Source organism: Xenopus laevis, chromosome 3L (assembly GCF_017654675.1).
Source record: "Xenopus laevis strain J_2021 chromosome 3L, Xenopus_laevis_v10.1, whole genome shotgun sequence".
NCBI classification, from domain to species: Eukaryota; Metazoa; Chordata; class Amphibia; order Anura; family Pipidae; genus Xenopus; species Xenopus laevis.
The window spans coordinates 4826350-4844205 of record NC_054375.1 but is presented as its reverse complement, the minus strand read 5'-3'; the positions used below and the strand labels follow the sequence as shown (position 1 = coordinate 4844205).

Sequence of the window (17856 nt, the reverse complement as noted above, 5' to 3'; positions counted from 1 at the left end):
ATTTTTAAGGTTTACTTATCCTTTAAAAAAAAAAAAAAAGAGTAAAGTCTCATCTCAAGAAACCTACTACTCCCCATCTGGTTTAACCCCACCAGTTGATTTAGAACGCCTACTAAAAAACTTCATACCTGTACTGAGCAGACTGCAGTGATCCCCCATTTTCATACCTGAATCTAGACATTAGGGTGTCTTTGCTGCCTCTTCACCTGGCTCCCAATTGTACCCTGCAGTGACCACTAATAAGGAATCTTTCCTTTTTCTCCCTTCCAGTGGGTGGCGATGCTGTGTTATCTAAACTACCCCTGCCTCCTCCTCCTATGTGATAAAAGTTCTCATTTACTGACAGAGAGTCTCCTGACTAACCTGGTTTATTTATGGGTTACCTCGCTTTTTATCTGCATTTAGCAGTCCCTATGAACACAGTTGTCCATCCTCTTCAATCATTAAAGGGGAACTATCACGAAAATGAAAATTTAATATTAGCGTCAGCATACTGAAACTTTCTATATACAACCAATTAAATATTCTGTACTGTTTCTGAAATAATCAAGTTTATCTTCACTATCCCTCTCTCAGCATCTGTTTCTCTTCGTTCTCTCTTCATTCAGGAGTTGGTTGTCAGATGATCCAATATATCTTATAGGGGGGCTCCTTTTGCCTACCCTAGAAGATGTATTGGAGCTCACTCTATTAAAATCACATCATGTCTCTCTACATGCAGAATTCGTGCAAAAGGCAGTGATATTGTTACATTGTGTTTGTACTGGAATCAGTTATTTGACTGAGCTCTAATACATCTGCTAGGAAAAAGGACCCCCCTTCTTACTTCAGTATGAGGAAGCTTACATAAAATTGTCATTTTTGCGATTGTTCCCCTTTAAAGATCATATAAAAAAAAAAAGCAAAACAAAGGGGCATTGTTGGGGAAAGCCGGATCTCAACATAACAGTCCCAAATCTGACCTACTTTCATGGGCATGAGAGTCAGGAAATCGGTGACGAGTTTGTGAATCCGGCCCATAAAGAATTCGTCTGTGCAGAAGCTTTCAGATCCCACCACTGCCTCCGTGAGGAAGAGAAAGACGTTGCCGCTGAGAGCCATCTCGGCCATTGGCTCATCTGCTTCTGAAAACTCTGCCAGAAAAAGGGAGTAACAGAAAAAAAAGGGCTACGGGTGCATGTAGCTACCCCATATTGCATGCCATTTACACTACTGATGTCAAAAAGATGCAGAAAAAGTAACTACAAGTGATTTGCACGTGATTCTCAACCAATCAGTTGTTTTAAGGTGGCCATACATGGAGAGATCCGCTCGTTTGGCGATATCGGCAAACGAGCGGATCTCTCTCTGATATGCCCACCTTGAGGTGGGCAATATCGGGCTGATCCAATTGTGGGCCCTAGGGCCCAACGATCGGATCCTAGCGAATGGGAGTCGGATCGTGGGACCGCATCAACGAACATGCGGCCATGATCCAACGGGATGTTTTGTCCCATCCGATCGAGATCTGGCCGACTTTCGTCCAGATCTCGATCGGGGAAGCCCGTCGGGGGGCCCCATACACGGCCAATAAGCTGCCGACTTGGTCTGTCGGCAGCTTTTATCGGCCCATGTATGGCCACCTCTACTTACAAGTGGGCTGGAAAAAAGCTTATTACTGATTGGTTGCTTTGGGTTACTGGCCACATGCTTATTCAGTCATACTTACCCAAGACGTCCGAGAACTGAGAGATTCCTCGAAGAGCCAGGGCCCAAGCGAGTCTGATTGTAGCCTGCATCCCGGGCAGCTTCCACGGCTGACTGTCCTGCAGACGGTTATGGATAGAAACAATGTACTGTCTGTCCATGAACATGCTCACGTGCTTCATCAGTTCTATAGTTCAGAGAGAAATACAAGTTAGTTCCACTCCTACTCCTATGTACATGACTCTCAACCGTGACAGTGATAAAGTCTACCCTCATTATAACTCTGCGTGGGCTTCCTCTGAGTACTCCAGCTTCCTTTCACACGTCAGAAATCATACAGACTGACCCCGGAGTGTTCGAATGGGATCTTAGATTGTAAGCTCCACTGGGGCAGGGAATGATGTATAATTTCTGTAAAGAGCTGCTGAATATGTCTGTACTATATTAATAGGAGAAAAAAAATTAGAAATGATACCTTCTCGATCATCTGTCCCTTGCTCCAAAAAGCCAACATCCAGGCAATAGAGAAGTGACATCAGCAGCGTCAAGTTCACTTTGTCCAATGAGCCATCGCCTTCTACCGTTACTTTTTCCAAGTATCCAATCAAAAGTAGCGTATCCTCTTTGCTTAATGGAGTCTGGCAACTCCATGAATACAGGCTGTGTGCCAGTGACTGTCGGCATTCTTTTATCAGATCAGAAACCTGGATGACCAGAAATATTACAGAATATATATTAGCGATGCACCGAATCCACGATTTTGGATTTGGCCGAGCTCCCGAATCCTTGGCAAAAGGTTCGGCCGAACCAAATACAAATTTGCATATGCAAATTAAGCATGGGAAGGGGAAAACATTTTTTACTTTGTTGTTTTGTGACAAAAAGTCATGCGATTTCTCTACCCACCCCTAATTTGCATATGCAAATTAGGATTCGGTTCAGCCAGACAGAAGGATTCGGCCGAATCCCGAACCGAATCCTGGTTTCGGTGCATCCCTAATATATATATATCTATCTATGTATATATATATATATATATATATCTATATATCTATATATCTATCTACTCACATCCAATAAGGTCTGCACTCTCAGGGCTTTTTGATAAGTTAAGATGATTTTATTGTAGTAAGAGACTTGACGTTTCGGCCTGGTCACGGGTCTTTCTCAAAGTAACAATTACATGTTAGGTCTGCAATATATATTTATATACACATAAACTGGCGGGAAACAAGCAGTCTTACTGACGTTATGCAGTCGTCAGCGCTTACTACAATAAAATCATCTTTTTAACTTATCAAAAAGCCCTGAGAGTGCGGACCTTATTGGATGTGAGTAGATTAATAGATTGGACACTGCACCCAGGCATGTGAGTTACATTTTCAAGAGTGCTGGCAACATGGAGGTTGTATGTATGTATGTATGTATGTATGTATGTACGTATATATATATATATATATATATATATATATATATATATATATATTTATTTATTTATTTTTTATTTAAGTTAATTAAAAAACAGGCCAATGGTTTGGTCAGTAACTAGGTTCTAGTTGTAGACCGAAACGTTGGCCTATTTTTTAATTAACTTAAATAAAACTATGGTTTTGAAATAAAACCTTTGGAAAGGTTCCCAGTGTGCACTCATTCCTCTTGGACAAATATCAATTACGCCTAATTGAGCAGCACCTGGGTTGTTTGCACAGTGGAGTGTGGAAAATATAAGGATTTCATATATATATATATATATATATATATATATATATATATATATATATATATATATATATATATATATATATATATATATATATATATATATATATATATATATATATATATATATATATATACACACCAATAAATATAGACCAAAAATCAAATCATTTATTCAGATTAAATGGTTATTGTCTCCCACCCACTTGCCTCTTTCCGGTGCTTCTCGTTGCCCAGACCTCGTTCCTTTTGCAGCTTGTCAAACTCATTGTTCACGTCAATCTGAGAGATCAAGGTCAGGATTTTATTGGTCAAACCTTGTTCCATTAGATCATCAGTGAAACGAGTCACCATGGACACAACCTCTGGGCTGTGGGAAACAGAAACAGACATAAGATAGAAGTTAAAGGATAAGCAAACCTTAAAAATAAGTGAATGTAAAATTGATGAGGGGACTATTCTAAGCACTTTTGCAATGTACATTATTTACTTATTGTTTTTTTAATACTACGAGCAAGTAGTCAAGGAAGTTGTCAGGAGAAAGAAAGAGGCTGATGTTCTTCTGCTTAGGAATAAAATTAGAAACCTTTCTCACATCTTTCCTAAGCAGAAGAACATCAGCCTCTTTCTTTCTCCTGACAACTTCCTTGACTACTTGCTGGTCAGACTGGTGGGAAAATGACCAGCAGGTGGCGCTGTTGTAACAAAATTCATTCATATTAACAGTACATGTATCCCTTAATATCTTGGAATAAAGAATAAATGATGAATGTACATTGCAAAAGTGCTCAGAATAGCCCCCTCATCAATTTTACATTCACTTATTTCTCTAGGTCTGCTTGGGGGACACAGGGACAGTGGGGTATAGCTGGAACCACTAGGAGGCAGGACACAATAAAAAAATAGAAACTTGACCCCTCCTCCTCCTGCTATACCCCTCCTCTGTAGGCAGAGACACTCAGTTTCATTGTGTCCTCAGGAGGTTAGGACGGTCTCCTGCGTTCAGGAGTATTTTACTATTTATTTTGCTCTTTTATTTTTATTTCAGGAGTTTGGTTGGTTCATCAACCTGGACAAGTCCTCGTTAACCCCAAGCCAATCCATGGTCTTCCTCTGGATGCAGTTCAACACCCAGACACAAACTGTCCCAGTGACAAGGTCCAGCATCTACGGACCCTCGTGCGGTCTCTCCTCTCGAAGTCCCACCCCGCGAGATTCTACATGAAGGTGTTGGGAGTCATGGTTTCGATGATAGAATCAGTTCCCTTCACCCAGCATCACCTCAGGGAGTTTCAGTGGAATATTCTTGCGGCCTGGAGGCACAAATCCCTTCTCCTGGAATTTCGTTTATCCCGCAGGACTCGAGTCTCTCTTCTCTGGTTGATGCAAACCAGTCACCTGACCAGGGGCAGACCCCTAGGGGATCCACAATGGTGACTGCTCACCACAGATGCAAGATGGTTGGGGAGCAGTGCATCAGTATGCATCAGAGGGTCGGTCAGCGCAGGGTCGCTGGTCTCTATTGGAACAATGTCTTCACATCAATCTACTTGAGATACGGGCAATCCGACTCGCCTGTCAGCCATCTTCATTCCAGGTCTCTTAAACTGGGAAGCAGATTATCTCAGCAGATAATCCCTAGATCCCTGCGTGTGGCCTGTAAAGGACAACATCTTCCACAAGATCACTCAAAGATGGGGGACGCCAGAGGTCGATCACATCACAATCAAAAAGTTCCTCTCTTCTTTGCAAGGTCCAGGGACCCTCTGGCGGCAGACGCCCTCACCTCTCCCTGGGACTTCCATCTTGCGTTAATTCCAAGAAAGATCAAGAAGCTTCAGAGAGAACTCATTACTCTCATCCTCATAGCTCCAACATGGCCCCGTCGATCCTGGGTCTCGGATCTAGTACATCTCTCAGTAGAGGAACTCTGGCCTCTCATCCTGGACCTTCTCTCTCAGGGTCCAATCCTTCACCACTGTCCTGCCAACCTCAATTTGATGGCGTGGCTACTGAAACCGCGATCCTGAGACGGAAGGGGTTCTCTGACACTGTCATTCTACCATGCGTGCAGCCCGCAAACCGGTCTCCGCCAAGACGTACCATTGGGTCTGGTTCACTTACCATTGGTGGTGCCAATGTAATGGTTTCAATTCACTGAAGTTTTCCACTCCTTCTGGCCTTATACAAGATCGCTGAAATCTCAGTTTTCGGCACTTCCATCCTGTTCCAAAGACCTCTTGCCTTGTTCCCAGATGTTAGCTTTTTTCTTCAGGGAATGGCCCACATAAAGCGCCTGGTACTTTCACCGGTGCCAAATTGGGACTTAACCCTAGTCCTACGTGCCCTGCAACATGCTCCCTTTAAACCCATGGATTCTATTCCACTTTAGTGGCTCACATGGAAAACAGTTTTTTTCTGCTGGCTATTGCCTCAGCATGGAGAGTATCTGAGATCTCTGCCCTCTCCTGTAGGTCTCCTCTGTTGACCTTCCACAACGACAGGGCAGTACTTCATACTTCTCCCTCTTTTCTTCCCAAGGTGGTTTCCACTTTCCACCTCAACCAGGAAATTACGATTCCTACCTTCTGCCCATCCCTTTCCAATGCAAAGGAAGCAGCACTGCACACCCTCGACCCCGTTAGGGCCCTCAAGTTTTACCTGCACCGGGTCGAGGACATCCGTCTATCGGACTACTTGTTCGTCCTTCCCTCAGACCCTCAGAGGCACACCAGCTACTTAGACCACCATATCCCGATGGATAAAGCAGGCCATCCAGAGATCCTGTTCATCACAGGGTCAGGTTCCCCCAGATCAATCAGGCACATTCCACCAGAGGGCTTTTCGAAACCAAGCCTCAGCAGAACAAGGCTGCAATGTGGACTTCAATCCATACTTTTGCCAAATTTTACCAGTTTGGCACCTTGTGGCATCTGACACCCGCTACGGCAGGAAGGTACTTCAGGCTGCAGTGGCTGGTTCCACGTAGGCCTCTATTTCCCGCCCTAAATTCAGGGGACAGCTTTGGTACATCCCCACTGTCCCTGTGTCCCCCAAGCAGACCTAGAGAAAAGGAGATTTTGTGTACTCACCGTTAAATCTCTTTCTCTTCGGTCGCTTGGGGGACACAGGGCTTCCCTCCCTGGATAGAGGCCTTCTCTTGGCTTCAGACTTGGTTGTCTCTGTTCTACTTGTAATTAGTTATCTGATTTTCTGTTGATTATTAATAACCTCCTGTTTCTTCTTTGGTACGAACTGAGTGTCTCTGCCTACAGAGGAGGGGTATAGCAGGAGGAGGAGGGGTCAAGTTTCTATTTTTTTATTGTGTCCTGCCTCCTAGTGGTTCCAGCTATACCCCACTGTCCCTGTGTCCCCCAAGCGACCGAAGAGAAAGAGATTTAACGGTGAGTACACAAAATCTCCTTTTTCAAGGTTTACTTATCCTTTAAATGGGACAGAGACATAATGAAAAATCTGATTGCAGCAGGAAAAAGTTACAGCTTATAAATCACTTTGGTTTAGGTCTACAAAGTGTCTGACCTTATGTTCACTAACTGGGTTCATTTAGGTTGCAAGCATTTCAGAGGATGGACACTTCCAGAATCCAGTGGATTCTATCTGGCAAGCAAATGGTTTCAAACCGACTGATCACTTGTTCTGAGAGCAGCCAATCACATGGTGCTTGTCAGGTAATTAACATGAGGTTCCAAAGACTCTTCCATTGACTCTACCACAGTCCTAAGGAGGGGGTGTTGACTTATATGCAAGTGGAAATCAATGGCCCCTAATCTGTTCAATTGCTTCATACAGATCTTTGTATGACTTTTATTATTTTAGAATACTGCAGCCCTTAAACATGTGATCATACAGGGGTTAAAATATACAGGGCCTATTCATTCCTAGAACCTTGGATATACCTTGTTTCCCATTGTTAATTGTTACAGGGGATCACGGACTTCTTTTGCCATATTGCCAAACACACAATCCAGCAGCAAGTGAAAAGATATTTTCATTTAATGGGTTAATGTCTTGACATGATTTCGGTATCACCGGCTGATTCACCAGTGTGTACGAATCAGATCGAATTGCCCGAAATACAGAGACCTGCTAAGTCATTAGCATTCCATATAACTACAGTTAGAGTAAAAGGGGTTTATTACTTACCGTTAAATCCTTTTCTCTCTACTCCTATGGGGGACGCAGGAACCATGGAAGGGGATTTAACCCCACGGTTCCTTTGTCCACCAGGATGTTTGAGAAAAAGGGATTACTTACCGTTAAAGGGATACTGTCATGGGAAAACATCAGTTAATAGTGCTGCTACAGCAGACTTCTGTACTGAAATCAATTTCTCAAAAGAGCAAACAGATTTTTTTATATTTAATTTTGAAATCTGACATGGGGCTAGACATATTGTCAATTTCCCAGCTGCCCCCAGTCATGTGACTTGTGCTCTGATAAACTTCAATCACTCTTTACTGCTGTAGTTGGATTGAGATCACCCCCTCCCTTTCCCCCCCAGCAGCCTTACTACAGAACAAGGGGATGGTAACCAGATAGCAGCTCCCTAACACAAGATAACAGCTGCCTGGTAGATCTAAGAACAGCACTCGATAGTAAAATCCAGGTCCCGCTGAGACACATTCACATTTCTCTCTAGTCCTATGGGGGACACAGGAACCACTGGTTTAAATCCCCTCCCATGGTTGCTGTGTCCCCCAGGACGTATGAGAAAAGGGAATTTATTTTGCTGTAACAGCAGCAGTACAAGGTGTAGTTAGATGGCGATGAACTGAAAGTGCTCAAGTTGTGGCCTAGCTGTAGTACCTGTGATTCAAGGTGAACGTCTTGCCTTTTCTTGCCTGGATGAGGTGTAATAAGGAATCAGCCATGCAGCTCTTGCCATCCCAGTATAAGAGTATCGCTACCAATCCTCTTGTCAGGCCATGGAAGGTAGGCTGCTGCTGCTCACCTGTAACACAAGCAACATTGCAACATTGTGATAAATCCTATACTGTAGCATACTGGAAATCTGAATAACCATTACACAATATTTCATTTTATTAAGGACACTAGGGACATGGTTTCAATGGTGACCGTGATATTTCCTTAAAGTGGACCTGTCACCTACACATAAAAAAGCTGTATAACAAAAGTAGTTAGCAAATTAAACATGGAACCCAAATAGTTTTTTCATTAAAGCATCCATACCTGTTATAAAGGCATTTAAATATCTGAGCTGCCAATCAAATATTACCTGCCCCGCCTCTATGCCTGAGGCATAGAGGTGGGGCAGTCAGGGCAGCCATCAGGGGGGGAGCGTTGTAGGGGGCCCCGAGGGTAAGGGGGGCCCGGCCACGCCACACATACTTGATTAGCCGGGCCCCCCATCTTTCTGAGAGCTGCTGACTTTGGGAAGGCATGGACGTTTAAGGGGCCCTGGCCACCAATTTTCTTATAATGTGGGGGGGCCCTGGCTACCAATTTTGGCCACCAATTTTTTTTTTGATGTGGGGTCCTAGCCACCAATATTTTTTAATGGGGGGCCCTGGCCACAAATGTTTTTTTATGGGGCCCTGGCCACCAATATCTTTTTACTTTTTATTAACATGTGGGAACCCTAGCCACCAATATTGTGGTGGGGAGGGCCTGTAGGTGGGGCTTGCAGTGGGCGTAGCCCAGGGGGCCCAGGAAATTTTGTCGTATGGGGCCCTGCGATTTCTGATGGCGGTCCTGGGGGCAGTCAATTACTTCCACTTTCCATTCAGCACTTCCTAGATGTCATTGCTCTCCCCACACTCTATAATTGTGTAGAACACTGTGTATGGGCATTAGGTCCCCTATTCGGGCGCATAAACAAGATTTTGGGGTGATACACAACTTGTCTTAATAACAGTGTCCAAAAAATGGCTCCTGCCTGTGTGCTGTGATTGTGTAATTCCAAGACTGAAGGAAACAAAATGTAAATAATAAATGTAGTGCAAGTAAGCTTTATTGTGCTCAACTAACATGATAAAAAATGATTTGCAATTATTTCTTAGGGTGACAGGTCCCCTTTAACTACAGAAGCCAATACGCCATAGCAGCTGCCACAAGAGCAAACCTACATGTGACACAGGTTTGGCCTTCACTAGTCTGAAGCATGCTAGCAATCGGGACAGTATCCAGTTGTACGGGTGACACCCTGGAAAGTAGATACAATTGAGCTATAGGGGCTGTATTGAAGAGTGTTCATTGTAAGTGCATGTTACCTGTATGTGAGCAGAAGGAGTTGCTGCTGCTACTACCTAAAGAGCGATCTCTCACATGCCCTACACATGAGCCCACTGTATAGTCCATGATCTATAGGTTAGAAAATGGAGGGAGGAACCCGGTTACCCAAAAAAACTATTTTTACGGACCTTTGCAGGCTATCACTCAGAACAAAGGAAAACTTGCCAGCGTTTTTTGGGTCTTGGAAAATTTTTGCACTAAAAAATTGCGGAAGTCCTATGCACTCCATTGCACTTCGCCTGGCCTGAGCTGGCGAAGGCAAGTCTGGCGAATGAGGCAACGTTCAGTAAAATCCACATCTTAGTGAATTTGCAGAGTTACGTCCGTCCTCCAGAGCGAAAATTCGCCTGTCGATAAGAGTGCGAAGCAACGCTAGCGTCTATCGCCTTCGCTAGCAAATTGGCGAAGTTCCGAAATGACGTCACGCTGGCGAATTTTCATTTTGCCCTTTAGGGAATTTGCCCCTGAATCTGCCCCCCAATTTGCATATGTAAAATAGGGAAAGGAGGAAGAAAGAGAACTGCAAGTGCAGCGCACGGTTGAACATTCTATGACTTTTGTTTGCGTGACGAAAAGTCATGTGATATTTTCGGATTCCGTTCAGCCGGGCACTGTAATTGGTGCATCCCCATTTTAAATGAGGACCCCTGATGTTCCTGGGTGCTAAAAAGCGCTAATGGGACCACAGGTGTCTAACCTGGATCTTAAAGTCAGGCATGAGCTTGTAAGGGGGTGGTTCACCTTTAAGTTAACATTTAGTATTATTATTATCAAGTATTTTTTTTATTTCACAGTAGGTTATAGAATGGCTAATACAAAACAACTTTTCAATTGGTTTTCATTATTTATAGGTTTTGAATTATTTGCCTTCTTCTTCTGACTCTTTCCAATTTTCAAATGGGGGGGGGGTCACTGACCCCATCTAAAAAAACAAATGATCTGTAAGGCTACAGATGTTTTGTAATTGCTACTTTATACTACTCATCTTTCTATTCAGGTCTCTCCGATTCATATTCCAGTCACTTATTCATAGCAATGCATGGTTGCTAGGGTAATGTGGATCCTAGTAACAAGATGGTTGAAACTGGAGAACTGCTGAATAAAAAGCTAAAGAACTCAAAAACCACAAATAATACCAACAGTTAACAAATCCTTTAAGAAAGAAGAAAGGAAGGGAACAATTTTGTTACTTATTTGATTCTGCCTATGACTAAGTGCTGGGTAAGCATGAAACGCGTTAGGCGTTAGAGGGATTACTATACATGTTTTTTAACTACTGATGTGAATAAAATATTTTTTTATTGAATAGCATGCTTTGGAGAAATTATTGAGATAACAATTTTGTTACACCAGTAAGTGGTTTTCTCAGACTGTCCAAGAGGAAACTATTGCCTCTGGATGCAATGGGCTTTTACTCATCTTTATATTTCAGAGAGATCTATGATGAGCTTTCTCTATCCTTTAGGTACCAGTAATGTAGGAGGAAGGGCCTGTGGGTTTAATTTAAAGGACCAGTAACACCATTTTTTTTCATAAAAAAAAAATCAAAACTACACCCTCCAAATAATACCCATATCCTATTGCATTTTATATTAACCTTAGGTTTAGCTAAGAGTTCACTTATAAAAATCACCTCCATGCTCTAAAGAAAAACGGCGAAACGGCGACCAGCAGCTGCAGCTTCTACCTATAAGCGCGTCCCCGACAGCTCTCCTCCTCACATGACTTCCGGAACCAGGAAGTCACTTCATTTTCAGAGCAGCCAGAGAGGATCCATAGAGCGACGCTGCGCACTGAGCTGGGGAGTAAAGGCACACAACGGAATGGCTGGGGAGGACCTGCACAGTGGAAGGGCTGCTTCAATGATCGGCGAGGGCTGGGAGGGAGGCACACACACACACACGGAAGAGCTGGGGGGAGAGGCACACAAAACGGAATGGCTGGGGAGGATAGGCAAAGTGGAAGGGCTGCTTCAATGATCGGCGAGGGCTGGGAGGGAGGCGCACACACACACGGAAGGGCTGGGGAGGAGAGAGGCGCACATGTCAGAGGCTCGTGGAATGGCTGGGGCTTGATGAGAGGCAGTGGAGGGGAACAGTTTGTTAGAACAGATAAGAGCATACTGACAGCGCAACAGGTAACTAGTGGTTGCTAGGCGATGTCACTTCCGGAAGTGACATCACAAACTAGGAAGTTGGATCCTGAAGGACAGGAAGAGGCTCACAGCGGCGCGCAGGCAGAGAGAAGAGGCTTTTCTAGTGCTGCAAGATGGCGGGCCCCCTTGGACTCCACAAGAAAGTTGCGGTTTCTATTTTTATCGGTTTCCTTACTAGAAAGCAGGATTCAGCTGCATATTTGATGTTACTTATATAAGTGCATTGACTGGGACTGGGTTCTCTAAAATGTGTTACTGGTCCTTTAACAACCTGGATTCCTTAAAATACCGTAAAGAAAAATAAATTGCTTGTAAAATGTTTTACCTATAAGCAGAAGTTCCACAGCTGCTATCTCTCCAATATTATACAAGTCGCTCAGGATAAAGGCCTCCTTAATAAGTTGTTCTTCCAAGATCCGGGTCCTCTGTGTGCCTTTAATAGGGATCCCCTCAGTGCTGGCCTTCCGGACTCTCTCATGTTGCCGAGAGCTCTTTGGCTACAGAGAAACGAAAACGCTGCCGATTACTACAAAGAACATGCAGATAAGTAGGGTTTCACGGAATCCACTGTTTTAGGATTGGCCGAACCCTGAATCCTTTGTGAACGATTCGGCTGAAGCGAATGCTAATTTGCATATATAAATTAGGGAAACAAGGGAGGAAAGAGAACAGTGCATTGCTGCAAAAAAATCTACTTCCTTGTTTGTGTGATGTAAAGTCATGTGATTTTTTTGATTCGGGTTCGGCCAGGCAGTTGGATTTGGACGAATCCGAATCTTGCTGAAAATGGCCGAACAGAATCCTGGATTCTGTGCATCCCTACGGATAAGGTGTAGGATCCATAAAATACAGGAACACAGCCTTAGCCAGGAATAAAGTATCTGTTTACTCTTTAAAGGAGAACTAAACTTTTTTTAATACACAACAGTGCCCTTGCGCAGGTTCCTCTCCATAACAACTCCTAAAGGAGAGCTGATTTCTAATACATTATCGGTGGGAATCTCCCGCAAGCTGTCCTTGCCCTTTAAACAACAGTATCATTTTACAGAACTGCGTATACATTTATATATTGTAAAGGATATAAGCTCCTCACTTGCGTACATAAATTTACGGTACGGTAGACATATTGTCAGTTTCCCAGGTGCCCCCAGTCATGTGACTTGTGCCTGCACTTTAGGATGGAACTACTTTCTGGCAGGCTGTTATTTCTCCTACCGAATCAAATCGGTTTCAGTGGGACTTGGCTTTTACTATTAAAGGAACAGTAACACTAAACATTTTTATGTGACAAATCCACTCTAAACTGCTTCAATAACAGCTCTATTGTGCATAAAGTTTATTATATTCAACGCTTTGTCCAAAAAACATTGCAGCACAGAAGTAAGTCCTGCAGAGGTCTGTAAAATCCTCAGTACAGCAGCACGAACTAGCTTCCGGTTCAGCAGTCTAGGCAGAGAGCAGTGGAGCGCCGCACCTCGGATTTTGCAGAATCGCCCTTTCGCCATTCTACAGTGTACATCAGGAAGCAGAGATTTAATATGTTTTTTGGACAAAGCATTGAATATAATAAACTGTATGCACAATAGAGCTGTTATTGAAGCAGTTTAGAGTGGATTTGTCACATAAAATTTGTTAGTGTTACTGTTCCTTTAAGTGTTGTTTTTAGATCTTCCAGGCAGCTGTTATCTTGTGTTACGGAGCTGCTATCTGGTTACCGTTCTGTTGTTAGGCTGCTGGGGGGGGGGGGAAGGGAGGGGGTGATATGACTCCAACCTGCAGTACAGCAGTAAAGAGTGACTGAAGTTTATCAGAGCACAAGTCACATGACTGGGGGCAGCTGGGAAACTAACAATATGTCTACCCCATGTCAGATTTCAAAATTGAATAAAACAAAATCTGTTCTGCTCTTTTGAAAAATGGATTTCAGTGCAGAATTCTGCTGGAGCAGCACTTTTAACTGATTAGTTTTGGAAAAAACATGTTTTCCCATGACAGTATCCCTTTAAGAAAGAGGCCATGTGGATTGGGAGATTAAAAAACTCTCACTACCCAGAGATTAAATAAGGAATACGATTTGCAAGCTATTTTCCGGGTTTAATTGTTTTTAAATCTTACAGCTACTTTAGAACTTTGGCTAGCTTTTGGTTGTTCAGCCTTCTAAGAGTTAATGGGAAATAACCTGGTGACACGGTAACAAACCTGTTGAAGATTGTAACAAATGTGTAACGTTCTCTATAAAAAGCTGTATTGTTTCGTGTTTGGTAAGCTTGAAAAACGGCTCTGTGTAGGCTGAGACGTAGCTTATCCCGGTCCTGCCAGTGTTCCAAATAGAGAAATTTTTATTCAAAGGAAATGTGCGGTGCTGTACTTCAAGGAGTTTTTTGCAAGAGAATTGGGACTCAACTTACCAAGCAAATATACATTTATAATCTACAGTCTGGTCATTTCCCTATGGGACCAGACTGTAAATTATATCCCTATAAACGGCGCGTTCTGGCGTCAGAAGGCGCCGTTTATAAGCTTAAAGTGACAGCACTTGCAGCTGCTGCTCTCTCCCTACAGCTTTCTCTCCATTTGTAACCCCCTCCCACCTGTCTTCCACACATAACTCTCTTACTTTACAGGCGCGCTGCTTCTGTCCCTCTCAACTATCGTCGCTCTTACTTTACTTTCAGGTCTCTCTCTCCCAGCCCCTCCGTCTCCGGTTTCCTGTTTCTCGACGCCCACCCATGATGCCTCTCCTACGGAACGCATTTTAGTACATGCTGCGCACAAATACCTTTGCTGCATGCGTTGTCCTATGCCTTCTCTATAGCTCTTTCTCCTCCTCAGTCTCTCGCTCCCCCTCCCACCACGGCAAAATCTCTCTCTCCCTCTCATATTCAGCTGCCCCTCCCATCCTCCGTGTCCACAGTCTCACTCCTGTTGCTTTTCCTCATGCTCCATTAAAGGCAGAGCTGATGATCTCACTCATGGCAGGTAAAACTAAAAAAAGCTAAACAAAATCAAATGGAATAAAAATAAAAGTAACAAACAAGGGAGTACACAAAAAAACAACAACATTAAATAAGGTGAACACACACAGGGGAAACAAACAGGGTTAATAGACACAAAACATCGTGTAGCATTTATAGACCATACATGAAAGCCAGGATGTAAGACATGCAAAAACTGTAGATTATAATGCATAATGTACCCCCTACTGAAATTTATAAAGATATCAGAAGTCACCTCGGAGTTATGTGACCTGTATAAAAGCACTCGGCCTGTGGCCTGGTGCTTTTATATGGTCACATAACTCCTCGGTGACTTATAATATCTTTATAATACACAAAAGCCATGAATATCCTGTAAATTATATCCTTATAAACGGTGAGTTCTGATGTCATCAGTTATAAATGGTGAGTTCTGATGTCATTTCTGTCACATGACTCATTGAAATTTGTGTATTATAATAAATAAAGTACCCCCAGTTGCAAAATATGAGGATATTATAAGTTACCTCGGAGTTCCATGACCTGTATAAAAACACTCGGCCTTCGGCCTCGTACTTTTATATGGTCATGAAACTCCTCGGTAACTTATAATATCCTTATATTTTACAAGAGGGGGTTCTTTATTCACTATATAAACTACAGTAGGGGGTACATTATCCACTATATATAGCCACGAAAAAGAAAATCCATACCGGGTTCTTGAAGAGAGAGATGAAGTCCGGTTTGTATTTCTTCAAGACGATGTCGAGCGATTGAACGGCTTCCGGCTGCCTCTTGACGAGCGAGCTCACCAGGGTCTGCCATATTTCTCTGTAAGGACCCCACAGGCTGGCTTCTGTAATGAGAAAGTGGCAACGGCATTTAGTCATAAACCAGCAACACAGGTGCCTGGCCGAACCGAATCCTTCAAATCGTGACTATTTGTCCCAAAACAAGGAAGTAAAAACACATATGCAAATTAGGGTTCAGATTTGGTTCGAGCGAACCTTTCACAGAGGATTCGGGGGTTCGAGTGCACCTTTCACAAAGGATTTGGCCAAAACCAAAGAAGTGGATTGGGTACATCCCTAGTAAATCGGCAGGAACAACTTGTTAAAAGAGAAAGGGACATTACACATATTCATACATTATTTTCAGTAAATTATAACAATGAAAACCAATCTTATTGTTGCTCTGGACTTTTGCTGTTGCTACATAATCATAAGTGACAGCATATTATTAGCAGGGTGGATACCAGTGACGAATATACAGGGGGGATAAGGAGGTGCAACTGCACCCGTCCCCCTACTGCTGGGACGTAGTACTTATCGGTTATCTACTGTGTATCCTGTGCTTGAATGGCTGCCCAGCAGCTTGTTTATATAAACTATAGTAGTACTTATCTGTTATGTACTGTGTATCCTGTGCTTGAATGGCTGCCCCTATGGTTACACAGCAGCTTGTTTATATAAACTATAGTAGTACTTATCTGTTATCTACTGTGTATCCTGTGCTTGAATGGCTGCCCAGCAGCTTGTTTATATAAACTATAGTAGTACTTATCTGTTATGTACTGTGTATCCTGTGCTTGAATGGCTGCCCCTATGGTTACACAGCAGCTTGTTTATATAAACTATAGTAGTACTTATATGTTATCTGCTGTGTATCCTGTGCTTGAATGGCTGCACAGCAGCTTGTTTATATAAACTATAGTAGTACTTATCTGTTATCTACTGTGTATCCAGTGCTTGAATGGCTGCCCCCATGGCTACACAGCAGCTTGTTTATATAAACTATAGTAGTACTTACCTGTTATCTACTGTGTATCCTGTGCTTGAATGGCTGTCTAGCAGCTTGTTTATATAAACTATAGTAGTACTTATCTGTTATGTACTGTGTATCCTGTGCTTGAATGGCTGCCCCCATGGCTACACAGCAGCTTGTTTATATAAACTATAGTAGTACTTATCTGTTATCTACTGTGTATCCTGTGCTTGAATGGCTGCCCCCATGGCTACACAGCAGCTTGTTTATATAAACTATAGTAGTACTTATCTGTTGTCTACTGTGTATCCTGTGCTTGAATGGCTGCCCCCATGGCTACACAGCAGCTTGTTTATATAAACTATAGTAGAGTTTCTGAAGCAAACACATCAGTTGTACAAGAAGCAGCTCAACAATACATTATATTTTCATTACTTTAAAACACTTACATTTTTGTTGTTGTTGTTTCTGTTGCTTAAAAGGTCAACCACCCTCTTTAAAAGCAATAATTGTCTACTAATAGTAAACATCTCATATTTGGTAGTTGTACTTTATGCTCCATTAATGCTTGATGTTGTTTCATGAGCAGTGTGCCCCCCCCCCCCCGATTGCTGATAACACTCCTACTACTACTACTATCATTGTTTGGTGTTACTGTTCCTTTAAAGGGGTTGTTCACCTTCAAACAACTAGTTGTTTTCAGCTAGATCACCAGAAATAACGACTTTTCCAATGACTTTCTATTTTCTATGTGTGACTGTTTTTCTAATATTGAAGTGTAAAGTGTCATTTCTCTCCTTCTGAAGCAGCTCTGATTGGAGGGTCGTCGACCCTGTAAACTGATCTAAATTGATACATTTAGTTGATACATTTCTTATCTCTGTCCCTGCTGAGCAGAATCCCTGAGTTTCATTACAGGCAGCTGTTAGACTTGATACAATAGTTACTGATACTCCAGAGATGCTGCTGAGAAATGGATCAACTCAATGTTGCAGAATTGTAACAGTTCAGAGTCTGAATTACTGAGCTGCCAGACTCAAACACCAGAGACAGGAACATTCAACTTTAAACTTTGGAAAAACAGTAAAAAAAAAAAAAAATAATGGAAAAGAAATTGAAAAAAAAAAGTATTTTTTTCTGGGGAACAATCTAAAAACAACTGAATTGAAAAAAAAGTGTTTGGAAGGTGAACAACCCCTTTAAGTTAACTTTTAATATGTTACAGTAGGACTAATTGTAGGGATGCACCGAATCCAGGATTTGGTTCGGGATTTTCAGCAGGAT

The 17856-nt window shown here is 42.7% G+C and overlaps 1 protein-coding gene across 1 annotated transcript in view; it reads right to left on the bottom strand.

The window, feature by feature from the left end:
* Window positions 1-17856, bottom strand: part of nup205.L (nucleoporin 205kDa L homeolog) — a 57022-nt gene that overhangs the window by 37697 nt on the left and 1469 nt on the right. The window contains 7 exon segments of the mRNA XM_041585880.1: window positions 967-1133; window positions 1709-1873; window positions 2162-2390; window positions 3616-3775; window positions 8233-8377; window positions 12159-12330; window positions 15522-15664. Of these exon segments, the coding sequence (XP_041441814.1) occupies window positions 967-1133; window positions 1709-1873; window positions 2162-2390; window positions 3616-3775; window positions 8233-8377; window positions 12159-12330; window positions 15522-15664 (1181 nt within the window).